The 15,340-nt window shown below is 52.8% G+C and overlaps 1 protein-coding gene across 1 annotated transcript in view; it reads left to right on the top strand.

Moving 5' to 3' along the window:
* LOC132660583 (guanylate cyclase D-like) overlaps positions 1-15,340 on the top strand; it is a 47,869-nt gene that overhangs the window by 30,033 nt on the left and 2,496 nt on the right. Inside the window, exons 16-22 of the mRNA XM_081790164.1 lie at positions 887-1,035; positions 4,052-4,215; positions 4,641-4,833; positions 11,038-11,212; positions 12,243-12,341; positions 13,178-13,272; positions 13,592-13,677. Coding sequence (XP_081646290.1) covers positions 887-1,035; positions 4,052-4,215; positions 4,641-4,833; positions 11,038-11,212; positions 12,243-12,341; positions 13,178-13,272; positions 13,592-13,677 — 961 coding nt within the window. The remainder of the gene's footprint in view (positions 1-886; positions 1,036-4,051; positions 4,216-4,640; positions 4,834-11,037; positions 11,213-12,242; positions 12,342-13,177; positions 13,273-13,591; positions 13,678-15,340) is intronic.

Below are 15,340 nucleotides of genomic sequence, written 5' to 3'. Positions count from 1 at the left end.
AGAGAGGTGATATGACTTAGAACGTAAGAGGGTGATATAGAAGTCCCCTCCTGATCCGCTGAAAATCTGAGCCCCACTTCCTCCCAATGCCCTTGTGAATCTCTCAGCTCCCCCAGTGCCCCCAACAGCTTCCTGAGGGGGAGCTTTTCCCGGCCAGTTGTCCGATGAGGAGGCTGAGGCACAGAGTGATGGCAAATAGCAAGAGCCAGAACTAGAACGCCGATCTATCGGACCTCGACTTAGTCTGATGGTCTTTATCACAGGGAGTGGGGACAGGAAGATCATGGCAGGGGCTGTCTTGGGAAAATAATGATAATGATGATGATAATGAAAGCATACAATCTTGTTTCCCACATGGGGAGTTGGCACCGGAAAGTCTCCAGGTGGCAGGACTGGAGGCAAGAGCCACAGCATCAAGGTTTCAAGTGCATGGGTGGGGCATCGCTGGCAAGTGGCAGCAGCTGGGTTTGTGGGTTGGGGGGGGGGGGTGCTTGCTAGGGGCCAGGTGCCTAACATCTATCATCTCTTCCCTCTGCACTCCTTTCAAGAAGGCAGTTTATTAAGCTCATTTCACAGATGGGAAGACTGAGGCTCAGAAAGGTCACTGTCTTGTCCACCATCTCCTAGAGAGGTGGGGGGGGGGGCAGATCCAGAAGTCAAAACCCACTTTTCGGCTCCTAGCGTGAGACCCCTTCCCAGGCCACACCCTGGGCAATCCTGGGTCCACTGGCCAGCATGCCCAGGGGAGGCAAGAAGTACCCTCAGGACCTGATCCCTACACCCCCACGGGCCTACCCTGCCCTCCTTCTCAGGACCCCAGGCCAACCCCTTGCCACGAGTCCTCCTGGGCCCGTCTGACCTATCGTCCACATGGTGTTTATTGCAGAAATCATCAGGAAGGTGGCGTCGCCCCCTCCCCTGTGCCGGCCCCTGGTGTCCCCTGACCATGGGCCACCCGAGTGTATCCAGCTGATGGAGCAGTGCTGGCAGGAGGCTCCAGAGGACAGACCCAGTCTAGACCAGATCTACACCCAGGTCAGTGCACCCCAGGCCAGTGCTCCCAAGACCTAGCAGATCGGTTCACTTCACTTTGCTCAGTGACAGCCAGATACTACCTATGGGGCCTAGAAACCTTATGTAGCAAAGGGGCAACAGGCCAGCACCATCACTCCTGCGGGGGAGAAGGGGGGATGGCCGAGGTCCACCCTTTGAGGAAAACTTTCTCAGATCCCTGGGATCCGGGGATGTGTGTTGAGTGCCTTCCTAAGTGCCGAGGCCCATGCTATGTTGTGCTTACTTCATTTAATCCTTAGGCTAGCCCTCCCAAAAAGCACTGTTATTATCTTGGCTTTACGGGAGAGAAACTGAGGCACAGATTGGTGAGGGACTCGCCCAAGGTAACTGAGGGAGTGAAAGGTGCAGCTGGAATCCAAACTCAGGTTTGTCTGTCTGCAGAGCTGGTGCTGGAAATCTCGGCCTCCTGGCCCCAGAGCAAAGAGGTCGTTTGTAGCTGTGGAGACAATCAATGCTGTTTCCTCTTGTCCGTGAGTGGAATTAGTGAGGAGCTCGGGTGCACCCCCACCCCCAGGCCTGCCTTGGGATCTATAACAGGAGGGGTGAGGCAAGTCTGTACGAGTTTGCAGGGTGGTGGTGGAGAGTGTGGGCCTGACTGAGCTGGCTAATGGCTCCCACAAGACTAACCCATCAAGCCTGAGGTGACATCTTTGTGCCTCCCTTTCTGCCCTCTACTCCCAGCCACAGCAAACGTTGCCAAGGAGAGGCTCAGCGAGCAAGAGGGGCGTCCAGACAGGTGATGAGGGAGCGGGAGCGAGGAAGACACACAAAAGGAGCACACAGGTGTCCCCTGAGAATCCTTTCCACATCCCCTGACTTCCCACCTCCTTTCCTCACCTCAGCTCAGGTATCAGGCGTGGCGTCGCCATTGCACAGATGAGAAATCTGGATCTAGAGTAAATGAGCTCTCAGTGGCCACCGTGGGGGTGGGTTGCAGAGCTAGGACCAGCAATTCTTAAAACACAAGCCTGGAATCCATCCAGGGATCAGAGATTGCCATGGCCAGCGATGGGTGACTGTGGGGAAAGATCCTGCCCAAGGCTCTGGGGTGGAGAAGGCAGAGATGGGCATGTGATGCATTCGGCGCAAAGGCAGGGACTGGACCACGCCGTGGGGAGGCTAAAGGCCAGAATGCCTTCGTTCACGTGTACATTGCAGTTTACCTCCTTGACCTGGGGCACGTTGATTGTTCTGCTGAGCTTCAACCTCCTTAAAAGTTGCCTGGCAAGACTAACTGTGGCCTGACTCCCCACACTTGAGTGACCATCAGGTGAGATAACTAAGTTAAGAAAAAAGGTGGTTCTCTGAGAAAGAGAGAGTGAGTGAGGCATTAGAGAAAGAACATGGACCTGGAAATCAAAAGGCTTGGGTTTATGTTCATTTAACATTGTTCTGGGAGTATCGGCTAATGCAATTAGACAGGAAAATGAATACTGGAAAGGAAGAAGAAATTAATTGCTATTTGCAGATCCTATGATTGCGTTCCTGGGCAACCGGGGGAAACAATGGAAAGCGCATTCCAGTTTTTAAACTAATTCAGTGGGTTGGCCAATGATAAAATTAATACGTGAAAGATCTCAGTTTGAAACTCAGTTCCACCATTATGAAGTCCTTGGCAAGTTATCTCACCTCTCAGATCCTTTGTTTTCTCATTTGTATAACGAGGGCCTTCCTTGCAGAGGTGAGCTTCTGGTCAGCATTAGGTTCTTGGTGCCTCAGGGTCAGGAGCTGTCACGCCCACCTCGACTGCCCTTTAAGCTTGCGCCTCTGCTTTTAATGGGCGGTATAAAATAGGTGCACGTGAGGGGCTGCAGCCACTCCCCACCTTACAGATGTTGGGTTGAGCTAAGTGGTATTCATGGAGGTTGGATATGTGCACCTACACACACGCACATGCCCACACACTAAGCTTCTGGGTTTAGACAGGGTTGGATTCCTTCACTTTGACCATCATTAATTTGCTTCTCCCACTGACTGCACTTTGGGAAGGTACAAACCAGACTGGGGAAGGTTCTAGTAAATCTCCTTAGGGAACGCACTGCCGTATTTCCTGTAAGTTTCTCATTGAAGATGTGATTTATGACCACATATGAATGTCCTCATATGAAGATCTAAGACAGGCATTTCTCTCGCTCAGCAGCCAGCAGTTTTGTTTCTTTGGAGCAACCAATTTAATGCTCCGCTGTCTCATGGACTCTGGATCATATAATCTATATTTCCCTCTTTGCTTTGTTGCTAGGAAGCTTATATTCAAAATTGTGACCAAATTCTAACATGCATTTTGCTAGACCAAAATAGCAGGCATTTTCCCTCCTTTGGTCCCAGTGGCCTTACGTATTTATTATCTTATTTTGTAAAACATTTTTTTGAACAAGGAGAGAAATAGAGGTAGAAATGATTATATACATAACTAATCTACATGTATCTTTTCTATCTACCTGTCTATTCACCCACCCATTCATCCTTCTATCCATCATATCCACCCATCTGTCTGTCTGTCTATCTATCATCCATCCATCCATCCATCCATCCATCTATTGTCTATCATCTATGTATCCATCTATCCATTCATCCATCCATCTATCCATCCATCCATCTGTCCATCTGTCCATCCATCCATCCACCTTTGAGAAGAACAACAAATGTCCACTCCACAGTGTTGTTGTAAGAACCAGAGCAGTAGGGTTAGTGTTTGATAATGGTAATGCTATGCTGGCCATGAGCTGGCTCTTTTGTAAAGTCCTCTCCCTGCCGGCCCGCCTCATATAGAACTAACTCACTTTTCCTTCCAGCTGTCTGTGCTTCCCCTGTGCTTCCCTCCAGCTGCCGTCCCTTGTCTATTACATATCTGCTCCTCACCAATGGAGCTCCTCCAGGCAGGGACTATGTCTGCTTCATTCTCGTGGCCCAGATTGCCAACCCAAGAGCAAGTGTGCTGACCTTCATGGATGAATTGGGACTTTTGTTCCATTTTCAGTTCAAAAGCCTCAATCAAGGCAAGAAGACCAGTGTTGCTGACTCTATGCTGTGGATGCTGGAGAAGTATTCCCAGAACCTGGAGGACCTGATCCAGGAGCGGACTGAGGAACTGGAGCTGGAGAGGCAGAAGACAGAGAGGCTACTCTCTCAGATGCTCCCTCCGTGAGTGGCCCCTTAGGACTTGATTATGTCTCTAGCCTCTGTGGCTCTAAGCATGGGACCTGGGACATAGTAGGTGCTTAGTAAGTCTGGGTTCCATGAATTCATTTAATTTAGTCATTGTTTATTTATCTAACATATTTTCACAGAACCCCTATTTGTGTTAGGCACTATGTTGGGCCCTTCTATTAACTCTGCTACCTCACTTCCTCGGGGGCAAGGAGAGGGCACAGTGTCCCCCATCTGACTTCAGAGGAAGTGATGTCCAGAGAGGGACAGGTATGTGCTGGAGGGCAGCCAGGATACAAGCAGGCCTGATCCAGATTCCCCAGTGCTTAACCCAAGAATTTTCCCCCCGAAATCCCTCCCTCCAAACTATGGGAAGGGAGTCCTCCTACCTTGTGACTCTGGTCCTTCCCATTCTTCAGGTCTGTGGCTGGAGCTCTGAAAATGGGGGCAACTGTGGAGCCAGAGTACTTTGACCAGGTTACCATATACTTCAGTGACATTGTGGGTTTCACCATCATCTCAGCCCTGAGCGAGCCCATTGAGGTGGTAGGCTTGCTCAACGACCTCTACACACTGTTTGATGCTGTTCTGGGCAGCCATGATGTGTATAAGGTGAGAACACCAGAAGGCTGGCATTCCAGCTCTCCTTCCTGCACTGCTGTGTTTGTGTCATACATTCACTTCTAGTCATTTACCTGGCTTTATCAGTTAGCTATTGCCGTGTAACAAATAACACCAAAACCCAGTAATGTAAAATGATAAGCATTTATTATTGCTCACAAACCTATAGGGAAGTTGGAAAGTTCTCTGGACTCAGCTGGACCACTCATGCATCTGTGGTCAGTTGCAAGGGAGCTAGGAAGTTCTGCCGATCTTGGCTGGGACGTCTCATGTGTCTGGAACCTTGACTGGGACAGCTGTGACCCACATGGTCTGTTAACCCCAAGTAGGTTGGCTGGTATCATTCACATGGTATGGCAGGGTTCTGGGAAAGAAGACAGAAGCCTCTTGAGGTCTAAGCTGGGATTGGGCACATGGCTATTTCTGACATATTCTATTGGTCAAAGCAAGTCAAAAAGCCAACCCATGGGTGCCTGGCTGGCTCAGTCGGAAGAGCATGCAACTCTTGTTCTTGGGCTCTTGAGTTTGAGCCCCATGTTGGGCATTAAAGTTTACTTAGAAAGGGGCCAACCCAGATTCAAGAGGTGGGGAAATTAACTCCACCCGTGCTGGGCAAGGGCCAACAGATGAGTCATCTCCTGTGCCTGTCCTCAGGGAGAGCTCACTGCTATAGATAAAAGATGAAGACAGCCCACAGTAAAAGCAATGGTCAGGGCAGGCAAAGGAGGCTGAGAGGTCCCCCAATCCAGCTAGGGTTAGACGTGTGGAGTAAAAAGCAAGAAAGTCTTCCTGGAGGAGGTGCTATCTTCCTAGCGCTGTCCAGTCTGGGTGTGGTTCCTCCAGGCAAGCCATGGGGGAATAATGTGCCAAAGCCTGAGCCTTGAGGGGATGGGCCTGGTGAGTATGAAGAGTGCTGAACGGGTTGTAATGGCTGGACATGAAGTGGGCTGGTGGTGGAGTGGGTGGCGGCTGAGGGACACTGGAGAGGGGAGCAGGGGCAGAGCTGTCAAGACCTTCCACGATCTAGTCCCTGTGCATCTCTCAACCTTGGGTTTCAGTCCCAGCTTGGCCACCAGCTTCTGTGTAGCTTTGGGCAAATGGTTTCCCTCTCTGGACTTCTGTTTCCTTATGTATAAAACATGAGGAATGGTGACCTCAACCTTGGGGGTTGGCAGATGATGGGTAGTTCCTAACCCCCTTGAAAAAGTGCTGTGTAAGCAAATTGTACCTCTGTACCTGCTGTGGGGACCCCACCCTAGTCCTGCCCCTTGTTCTGGTCCAGTTGCTAGAGGTCTTGGGTCACTTCAGACACAGTGGAGGAGGTCGGGGGGGGTGGGGAGCTCCCCAGAAACTGCCACACTCAGACTCCACTGGCCTTAACCTCCTTTTGTGACCCACCAGTCCCCTTCCAGCCATAGCCCTCCAGGGAGGCACCTCTTTGAGGTGCCAGGCGGTCTGCTGATAGCATTATGTACAGTATCCCAACAACAATAATTGCCAGTACTTATTGAGTGCTTACTGTATACTGGACAGTAGTCTAAGTGCTTTATATGTACTAATTCACTTAATCATCATTGCAGTCTGTAAGGTAGGTAATGGTACCCCTACTGTATATATGAGGAAACAGGTGATTAATGGGCTCATCTAATTACATATTTCCAGTGGCATGTGAAGCTGAGATTTGAACTTGGGCATTCTGATCCCAAGACCTCCCTTCTCTGGGGCTCACCATCCCTAAGAGATGAACATCCTCAGGATAAACCAAAGGTTCATAGTGGCCCACAAGACCCTCCAGAAGCTGGCCCCACCTACCTCTTTACCTGTATCTCTGGCCGCTGCATCTCTGCAGACCTCGTATTCCTCACACATGCTTTGCTGACGGGGCTACTAGGCCTTTGCACATGCGGTTGCCTCCTCTAGGGACACTGGTCTCCCTCCATGTCACCTGGCCCCCTCCTACTCATCCTTCTGGCCTCAAGTTAGCCTCCTTCCCCTCCCAGACATGGTTAGGAGCTCCTGTGTGGTGCTCTCATAACTCCCCCTGGAAAGCACAGCCACACCGTATGGTTCTAACCTAAACCCCTCTGTCCCCAGTGCCTGGCAAAGTCCAACACATGGTAGGTCCTCCGGAAATACATATTGACTGAGTGAAGAGCTCGCTGAGGCCCAGAGGGGAAAGTGACTTGCCCAAGGTCACCCAGCCCGTAGGTGGCAGAGCCAGGACTAGAACCCACAATGTCTCCCGCCACGGCCTGGCTCTGTCCACTATACCACCCTGCCACACACTGAGCCTCAGAGACCTGAGCCACTGACATGCCAAGGACACAGCTTCCCTCCTGCTCCCCATTCTGGAGCCTATACTCCTGCCTCAGCTCCTGGTTCTGAGATGTTGTCTCTCATGCTGGCTGAGTTTCCCTCTTGCTTCCAGAGCCGCCCTGGCCCTGTGGGCCCCAGGAAAAGATTCCTCATCTCATCTTGCTGAACCCCGCAGCTTTGATGTGCCCTGAGTCACCCCTGGCCTTGCCTTTTCCTCTCCTGTTAATCTTTTCTCACACATGTGCCCCTCCCCGCTCTGAATCATACTTTCTGATCTGCTCTGAACTCTGGCCAAGAGGTCTGCATCTTTCTGGCAGGATGAAATGGAATAAAACAAGGCCCGCACACCCCTCCAGATGTGGGGAAACAGGCGGCCTGTTCCTGACGATGTGTGAGCGCGTCTCTCATCACTCACGCCATCCGCCTCGGTTTCCCCTTCGTCCCCAGCAGGATCTGGTTACTGCTCTTTAATCCAGTCTGGATTGGGAGGCAGCCAGGCAATCATTTCCTGGTTCTGCAGGGGTTTGTGATTCCCTCCCAGCACGCACTGAATGAGCACTTTATGCACATAGTTCCGGCAGAGTCCGTGTGGGCTACAGGGGTGGAGGGGACTTACCCTAGCCCCTCAGCCCCAGCGGGAGAGACCGGCCTTAGCCATACTGCCAAGAGACCCTGGGCAAATCACTTTACCTCTCCGAGTTCCAAGCACCCATTTGTAAAAAGAGGTGAAATTGCCTATTATGGCTTAGGATCGTTTTACAGAGCGAGCAGCGTGAGAGGAAGGGCTACGGATCATTCATTCACCAATGCCATGACGACCACCACCACGAGCAGGTGCCGAGGCCTTGCCCTGAAAGCACAGATGGGGCAGAGGTCTGGGGTGGGCCCCAGCATTAGTGAGGCATCTACAGAGGACTCGCCCAGCCAAGGGACTATCACAGGGTATTTCATTCAACCCTCGCAATGGCCCTCAGAGGAACAGACCATTATTCCTTCAGATGCAACACAGGTTCAGAGGGGTAAGTGACTGGCCCAAGGTCACACGGCTAGTCAGTGGCGGAGTTGGAGTTCACATCTGTGTTTTGCCAGTATGGAAACGTTTGCCCTCGCTTCTCTGGCTGTGTTCTCCCATCCACAGAAGGGCCACGCCTGCGTATACCCTTGCGTGCAGCTGAGTGCCGACTATGATAGGAGTCTCTGAGTGATCATCTTCATGGGTCTGAGCTCCTAGAGAGTGGGGCCTGTGCCTGGTCATCTTGCTGTCACTGGATTTGTAGGGGTGATTATTAATGACACTACAGGCAGGTGGAGGGCAGTCTAACAGCTTAGAGACACTACCATGTGCTTCTCCTCCCCAGTCCGGACCTGGGGTCACCTGACTGAGGCAACGCTGGGTCTCCAAAGCACATGTACCGTCCCTGAATTTCAGCTGTATGCTCGGCCGCTGACTCAAAGTCAGGCCAGCGAGCTGTAGTTCTCCGGGGCTGCCTCTGGGAGGCCAGACTGACCTACGCACAGGTGCTGACTGCACAGGGCAGTCGCTGAGGAAAACCCCACACAGCAGGCACTGTCCCCAAAAGAGAGAGAGAAGGGGCGCAAGCCATGCGTATCAAGAGGCAGCACAGTCTACGGGCTCTGGGGCTGGACTGATCAAGGTCACATCTGCACTGTGTGACATGGGCAAGTGGCTCAATCCTCCGGCCCGATGTCCACCTGCAGAATGGCAACGGTAATGGTGCCTACCTCACAGAGTTCTTGTGAAGGTCTAACGAATTGATGTTTGTAAAGGACTTGGAACGACGTCTGGCATGTGATAACTGCTATACCAGTATGTAAGCGCTTCGTCCTTTCAATCTTGCCAGTCAGATAATGGGTTCTTCCTCCTGTGGGAAGAGGTGGGTGGGCAGAGGGAAAGCCAGGGCTCGCTCATATTTTTCCCTCCTGGCGCATGGGGTGGGAGGTCTTTCTCCTTTGTGAAAATGTACACAGTGGGGCGTAGCCATGTGCCCGACCCCTGCCACGTTCACTGCCAGCCCCCAAGTGCAGGGTGGACAACCGCAGGTGATGGGGAGGCAGACGGGGCTCACGGCCCAGAGGAGGGAAACATCTGGTGACCAGGAAGATTTTAGGGACTCCACGAAGTGTGAGCTGGGCTGATGGAGGGCTTGGATCTCAACAAACAGGGACTGAGAGAGAGCATTTCGGGCAGGGGGAGCAGGCCATCGAGCAAGCCCTGAGTGTCTCTGCGGACAGCAGAAATGTTCCCATTGGTGGACGCATGGGGAACAAGGAGTGACCATTAGCACTTCGTCAGGAAATTCTGCAGATCACAGGAGTCCCTGACTGCCAGGCCACAGGGAGCAAATTTAAGTATCCAAACAGAATGTGGCATGATTAGGGCAGATCACTTCCTGGCGGTGGGGTAGAGATCGCCCGGGAGGATGAGGGAGAGGTTTGGGGAATATGGGGAGTAAGGCACAGTCTACAGCAAATGTTGTGTAAGAGATTTATTGAGTTGCAGTGCTCCCTATGGTCAGGGGAAGTATTGATTATGATTATGATTATGATTATGATTATGATTATGATTATTTGCACACCAGGTGCCAAGGGAGAGCAGATGTTGAGAGCCAGCCAGGACCTGCTCCCCAGGTCCGGGAGGTGCCAGCATTTGCTGGCTTTGGGAGAGGCAGTGCAGGAGCTGGGCTCTTCATCCTGGAGAGGGGAAGACTTGGAGGGTAGAGTCACCATCTTCACCTTGGCTGGCCTGGCCTGTGGCAGGGAGGAGGGCCACGGCGCACATCTGTATCCCCAGTAGCTGGAACAGGGCCTTCGGAAGAAAGAAGGGGCCTGGGAACGCTTTGTGGCTAGAGTTCAGGAGCTAGAGCTGAGAGCAGCGGGTGAAAGGCAGGTTTCTATTCCACTCAACTTTTGAAAGTCAGAGTTGCCTAGAAGAAGAAGCAGCCACCTCTAGAAGTGGGGGGGGGGCTTCGTATCAAGAGGTGTAAGCAGGCCAGGCCAGCCACTGAAGAGGCAGGTGGGTGGCCTTCAAAGCCCTTCTGAGACTGTGGGATTCTTTCATCCCCACAACCATCAGCCAAGGAAAAGGATGCTGATGATGGCGATGGTGATGGAAGTTTCCATCCACTGAGCATCTATGATGAGCCTAGTTCTTTTTAAAAATTTTTTTGGGGTAACATGCAGTGAAATATCAGTTCCGGGTGTAGAAGTTAGTGATTCGGCACTTCATACATCACCCGGTGCTCATCACAAGTGCCCTCCTTCATCCCCGTCACCTGTTTCACCCATCCCCCTGCCCACCTCCCCTCTGGTACCCGGAGCCTAGTGCTTTCAACACTTTATCTTTCATATGCATTCCACCTAAGAGGAAACAGGCTCGCACAAGTGAAGTGGTCTGCCCAAGGTAAATGGCAGAGCCAGGGATTGAACCCGCATCTGTAGGATTCCAACACCTACATTTGTTCCTAGTACACCTTGGAAGGCATACTAGGTATACTTATTTTCCAACCCCCTGGGGTGTATATGCATCGAATATACATGTATTCCTCTCCAGATGAAGTCCTGATCTGCTGCTGTGGCCTTGTGCAGACGGGGCGCCCAGGTCCGATGCCAACGGGCTCATGGCCTGGGGCCAGAGAAGCCCAGATAGCCACGGTCAACTGCAGTTCAGACCAAGGCGATGTGAAGCGTGCAGATCTAAGTGTTGCCAGAGGCACCTGGGACGGGAGGCCTGGTAGAGACGACGCTGTGGGCCAGAGACTTGAGGGGTGGGTCAGGGCTCCCCAGAAGGGCCTTGTGTGAGCTGGGATGGTCCAAGGAGGGCGTGTTCTTGCACTGGAGCGTGAAGGCTGTGACTTCTAGGTGGAGACCATCGGGGATGCCTACATGGTGGCCTCAGGGCTGCCCCGGCGCAACGGGAGCCGGCATGCGGCCGAGATCGCCAACATGGCCCTGGACATCCTCAGCTCTGTGAGAGGCTTCCGGATGAGGCACGCGCCCGATGTACCCATTTACATCCGGGCTGGTCTGCACTCAGGTACAAACTGGGGGCTGTGGGGGCGACGGGCCACGTCAACCTCCCAATCATTCTGGGGGCATTGGCTGGGGCAACCCCAATGGTGTGCTTCTAGAATTCTGAGATCCTAAAACTCTAGGATAGAAAATTTTACATTCCTTTTTTTCTTCTATTATTTGAAGGTTCTAAGATGTTATAAGTTAAAGAATCTGTGATGTTCGGTTTCATACACACACACACACACACACACACACACACACACACATTTTGTCTCAGCATCTGTCAAAGCTATTTTGAGTTTATATTGAGGAGCTGATAGTCTGATAGGAGAGGCAGGACAGAGACCTTCTGTGGTTCTGCAAACAACTAAATGTTTGCTGGGATGGGTCTAGGAGAGACCTTGGGGCATCTTTCTCAGGTCCCCACCCCTTCCTACCTCCATGGTTTCACCTGCAGGATAAAGTCCAAATTCCTGTCCCCGCACCCCCCTCCCCACCCCCTCCCCAGCCTCCCAGGCCCTTGTTATTCCCTCCAACATCATCTCCCACAACTTCCTACTTGCCGTCCTATCCAGACTCAGCTGCTTGCCGCTTCCCTCAGACCTGTGGGCTCTCTGCCTCTGTGCCTTGGCACCTGCCATGCCCTGCCCACTCATTCTCTCATCCTTCAAGACATAGCTCATGCACTGCCTCCTCCAGGAAGTCCTCTGGGCTGGGTCAGACTCCCTTCTGGGGCCAGCACAGCTCTGGTGCCTCCATTTGACAACATCGATCACAGTTTACACGTCTCCCCCACCAGGCTGGGAGTTCCCCAAGAGCAAACGCTGGCTCTGATTTATCTGTGTGCCCACCCCCACCCCTGGCACAGAGACTGCCACCAATATCCTCTCTTCTCTGGGTATAACTGGAGACTCCATATAGCTTCATCTTCACCCCCCAGCTGGAGCCCAGGATGTGTTGACAGCAGAGGGGGTGGGCAAGGGCAAACTGTCATGGGAACTTCCCTTGGGTCCAGGACCTCCTGGCGCTCACCGGACACATTTGAGTTTCAGGGCCCTGTGTGGCAGGGGTCGTTGGTCTCACCATGCCTCGGTACTGCCTCTTTGGTGATACTGTGAACACCGCATCCCGGATGGAGTCCACAGGACTGCGTGAGTGTTACATTTCTATCTTGCGTGGGTAAGGACTCTCAGTGACCCCTGCAGCCTGGCTGTTTGAAAGAGTGCTTAGTAACCAAATCACCACCTGGTGGCAGTGTACCTTAGTTGTCAATGAAACAACTGTAAGGAGATCGCGTAGGTCGCTGGTTCTTGTAACTTTCCATGGGGCTTTTGGGATGATCTCGTGAGAGAATTAGCCGAGAGGAAACAATGACTTGGGAGGCAGGAAACCTGGGTCCTAGCCCCTTCTGCCACCGGCTTGTCCTTGAAAATACTCTTCCTCTAGGCCTGGGTTTCTGCACCTTTACAATGAGGAGACCCCTCTCGATTTTTCAATGTCATTTTAGGCCCTTGCTGGCATCAGAGGCCACACTGATGGCTTGGTTAGAACAGCTGTCAAATCTGAAGTCCTGGGACATGTGCTTCTGGCTGCAAGAGTTGTCTGCTCCCTAACGTCGTTTCGACACGTCCTGCGTGACTAGATGCAGTGGCCCTACCGGGGAGTCCTGCTCTTGAAAGAAAGTGACTGCTTGTCCCTCTGACTCTGTCTTCATTGACTTCCCTATCACTAAAAATCACATTCCTAGACATTCTGACTTCATCGTGAGTCCCTCTTAACACTCAATCTATGGAATCCGCTTTTCCTTGAGGCCCCTAGTGAGGCCTCTGGTCTACCAGAGGGACAGGAAGGTTAGGTGAAGGGTGCCGTATGAATCAGAACTGGGTGTATTACTGGCTGGAACTGGGGGCTGTTAAGGGTCTTGATAGTACGAAACACTAGGTATGCTGCCACCTGGCGGTGACTAGATTACTACCTTTCTGGCTAGCATACAGGATTCATGTCAACAGAAGCACGGTCCAGACGCTGCTCAGCCTGGATGAAGGCTACACAGTTGACATCAGAGGCCAGACTGAGCTAAAGGTGAGGGGACTCTCTTTCCTGGCATTGATGGAAAATCCAGTGTTTGGGGGCAGCGGGACAGATCCTCACTCATCTGATAGAGAAGGAAATGCCTGCCTGGAGTCAAGGATGGAGCCGATCGCCTTTACGTGTCTTAATCACTCCCCAAATTCTAAAAAAAATATATTTCTTCCTGGGAGCCACTCCCTCTTTGACTCCTCATAAGAAGAAGGGCCGGGATGGAGAAGTCGCTTCTCCAGAGCTGTCTGGATCTGCGCCCTTTCCTCCGGCCTCACTCCCTGCCCGAGGCGTGCTCAGTCCCCTTTCCTCTCTCCTCCAGGGGAAGGGCAAAGAGGAGACCTACTGGCTGGTGGGGAAGGCAGGCTTCCCCAGGCCCCTCCCCACACCGCTGAACATCAAACCTGGGTGAGTAAGAGGAATTGCCCGCAGAGCTCAGCGTCTTTTGTTTGAAATTTGATATTTGTTATTTTTCTGATCATAAGAGTATTATTACCTGCCCAATGCAGAAAACTTGGAAAATACAGAATTCTTTCACGATTAAATAGTTACCTCTTTCCAGTCCCGAGAGACCGCTGCTGCTAGCCTGTTGCTGATGCGTTTGTTGTGGATGAGGTCATGGTGCCTGGATAATTTCTCATTCTGGTCTGTGCTGTCCGTATGGTTCAGAGCCCTTTATAAACACACATTTGCAGTGACGGCATCGGGATCGCAACATGCGGGCGTGCCATGGTTAGGTCGGCCTTTCCCTCGGTGCTGGGCGCGTGACCGTCTCCCCATTTGGAGCCTTGGTAAAGAGTTACTGGGCGTTTGATGTCAATTCGGACTGTTTCTGCAGATGAGGAATCTATAGATGAAAGGACACTCACACTTTAGGGGCCAAGTGAGTAAGATCCTCAGAGAGCTTGTGCCTGCCTGGCAGTTTGGCCCTTCCCTTTGTCCCCTGTCCTCCATGACCCTGCGTCCTTCCCAGAGGGCAATGGGGGTGGGGTGGCGAGGAAAGCAATAGGGTTCCACTGCAATGTGCTCTTCTCACTCCCTTCCATTCAAGCAGTAGAAGGGACCACAGGGGGCCGAGGGCAGGGCGCACGGTGTTACCGGTGGCTGAAAATGACAGTTTCCTAGAACTGGAAAGGTCCTGGGGACCACAGGTGTGGAAGCTGAGCCCCACTAAGCAGCACCAGCATGTTGGAGCTTCCTGCCCAGGGTTTTCCATCACCAGAACTTCAAACTGGCTCCTCTCACCTCCTCCGGGATGGCCCCCCACCCAAGGCTGCCCCCCTTCCATCTCTCAAAGACAAGAAATGCGCGGGACATACACAGAGCGGGGTCCAGCATTGTAGGACAGGGGAGGGGGTGGGTAGGCACACACTGGGGTACTGGCCAGCGTACAGGACACACAGGTGCACCCTTTTTCCAAGGACACCCCAGCTCCTGGGTGCAGAACCAGCTTATGCTCACATAAATGTCTCCATGCAGCCCGGTTTCTGGGCAGACAGTGTGCTGGGGCAACAGTGTGGGGACAGGAACAGGGTATGGCCTGGGGCCTTCCCATGTGCCATAGCTCCCTGGCTCACCCATCCCCAGGAGGACAGCCGTGGCCCTTTGTGGCCTTTTCTCGTCCATGAGGGTCCCCTGCTCCGGCCCACCTCTCTTGCCCCTCAAAGAGCAAGCCTCCTCTGCCTCACAGCCTTCCAGGTGCCCCCCACTCCCGCCCCCGTGGGGAGCAGTACTTCTCAGAAGGCCCGTCTGCTGACGCTGACTTCACTTCCTCACCCACCACTCCCTGCCCAGCCCCCGCAGTCTGACTTCCACTCCCACGCGCCCAGAAGACTCTGTGGTCACCAGTGACCTCCATCCATGTCACTAGATCCGTGGGCAGTTTTAGTTCTCAACTTGACTGCTCGACAGCATTTCCCCTTTGCCAGAAATATTTCCCTCTTCCCGGAAATATGCCCCAGGCCTCCCTGGCTCCCCAGCTGTGCTCCTTCCTCTCCAACTGACCCTTCGCAGGCTCCCCGCCAGCTGGCCAGCCCCGGACTCTGAAATGCAGGGGTTCCCTTCCCATCCA

The sequence above is a fragment of the Panthera onca genome, chromosome D1 (genome assembly GCF_046562875.1).
Source record: "Panthera onca isolate mPanOnc1 chromosome D1, mPanOnc1 haplotype 2, whole genome shotgun sequence".
Lineage (NCBI taxonomy): Eukaryota > Metazoa > Chordata > Mammalia > Carnivora > Felidae > Panthera > Panthera onca.
This window is presented reverse-complemented; position numbering and strand designations above follow the sequence as displayed.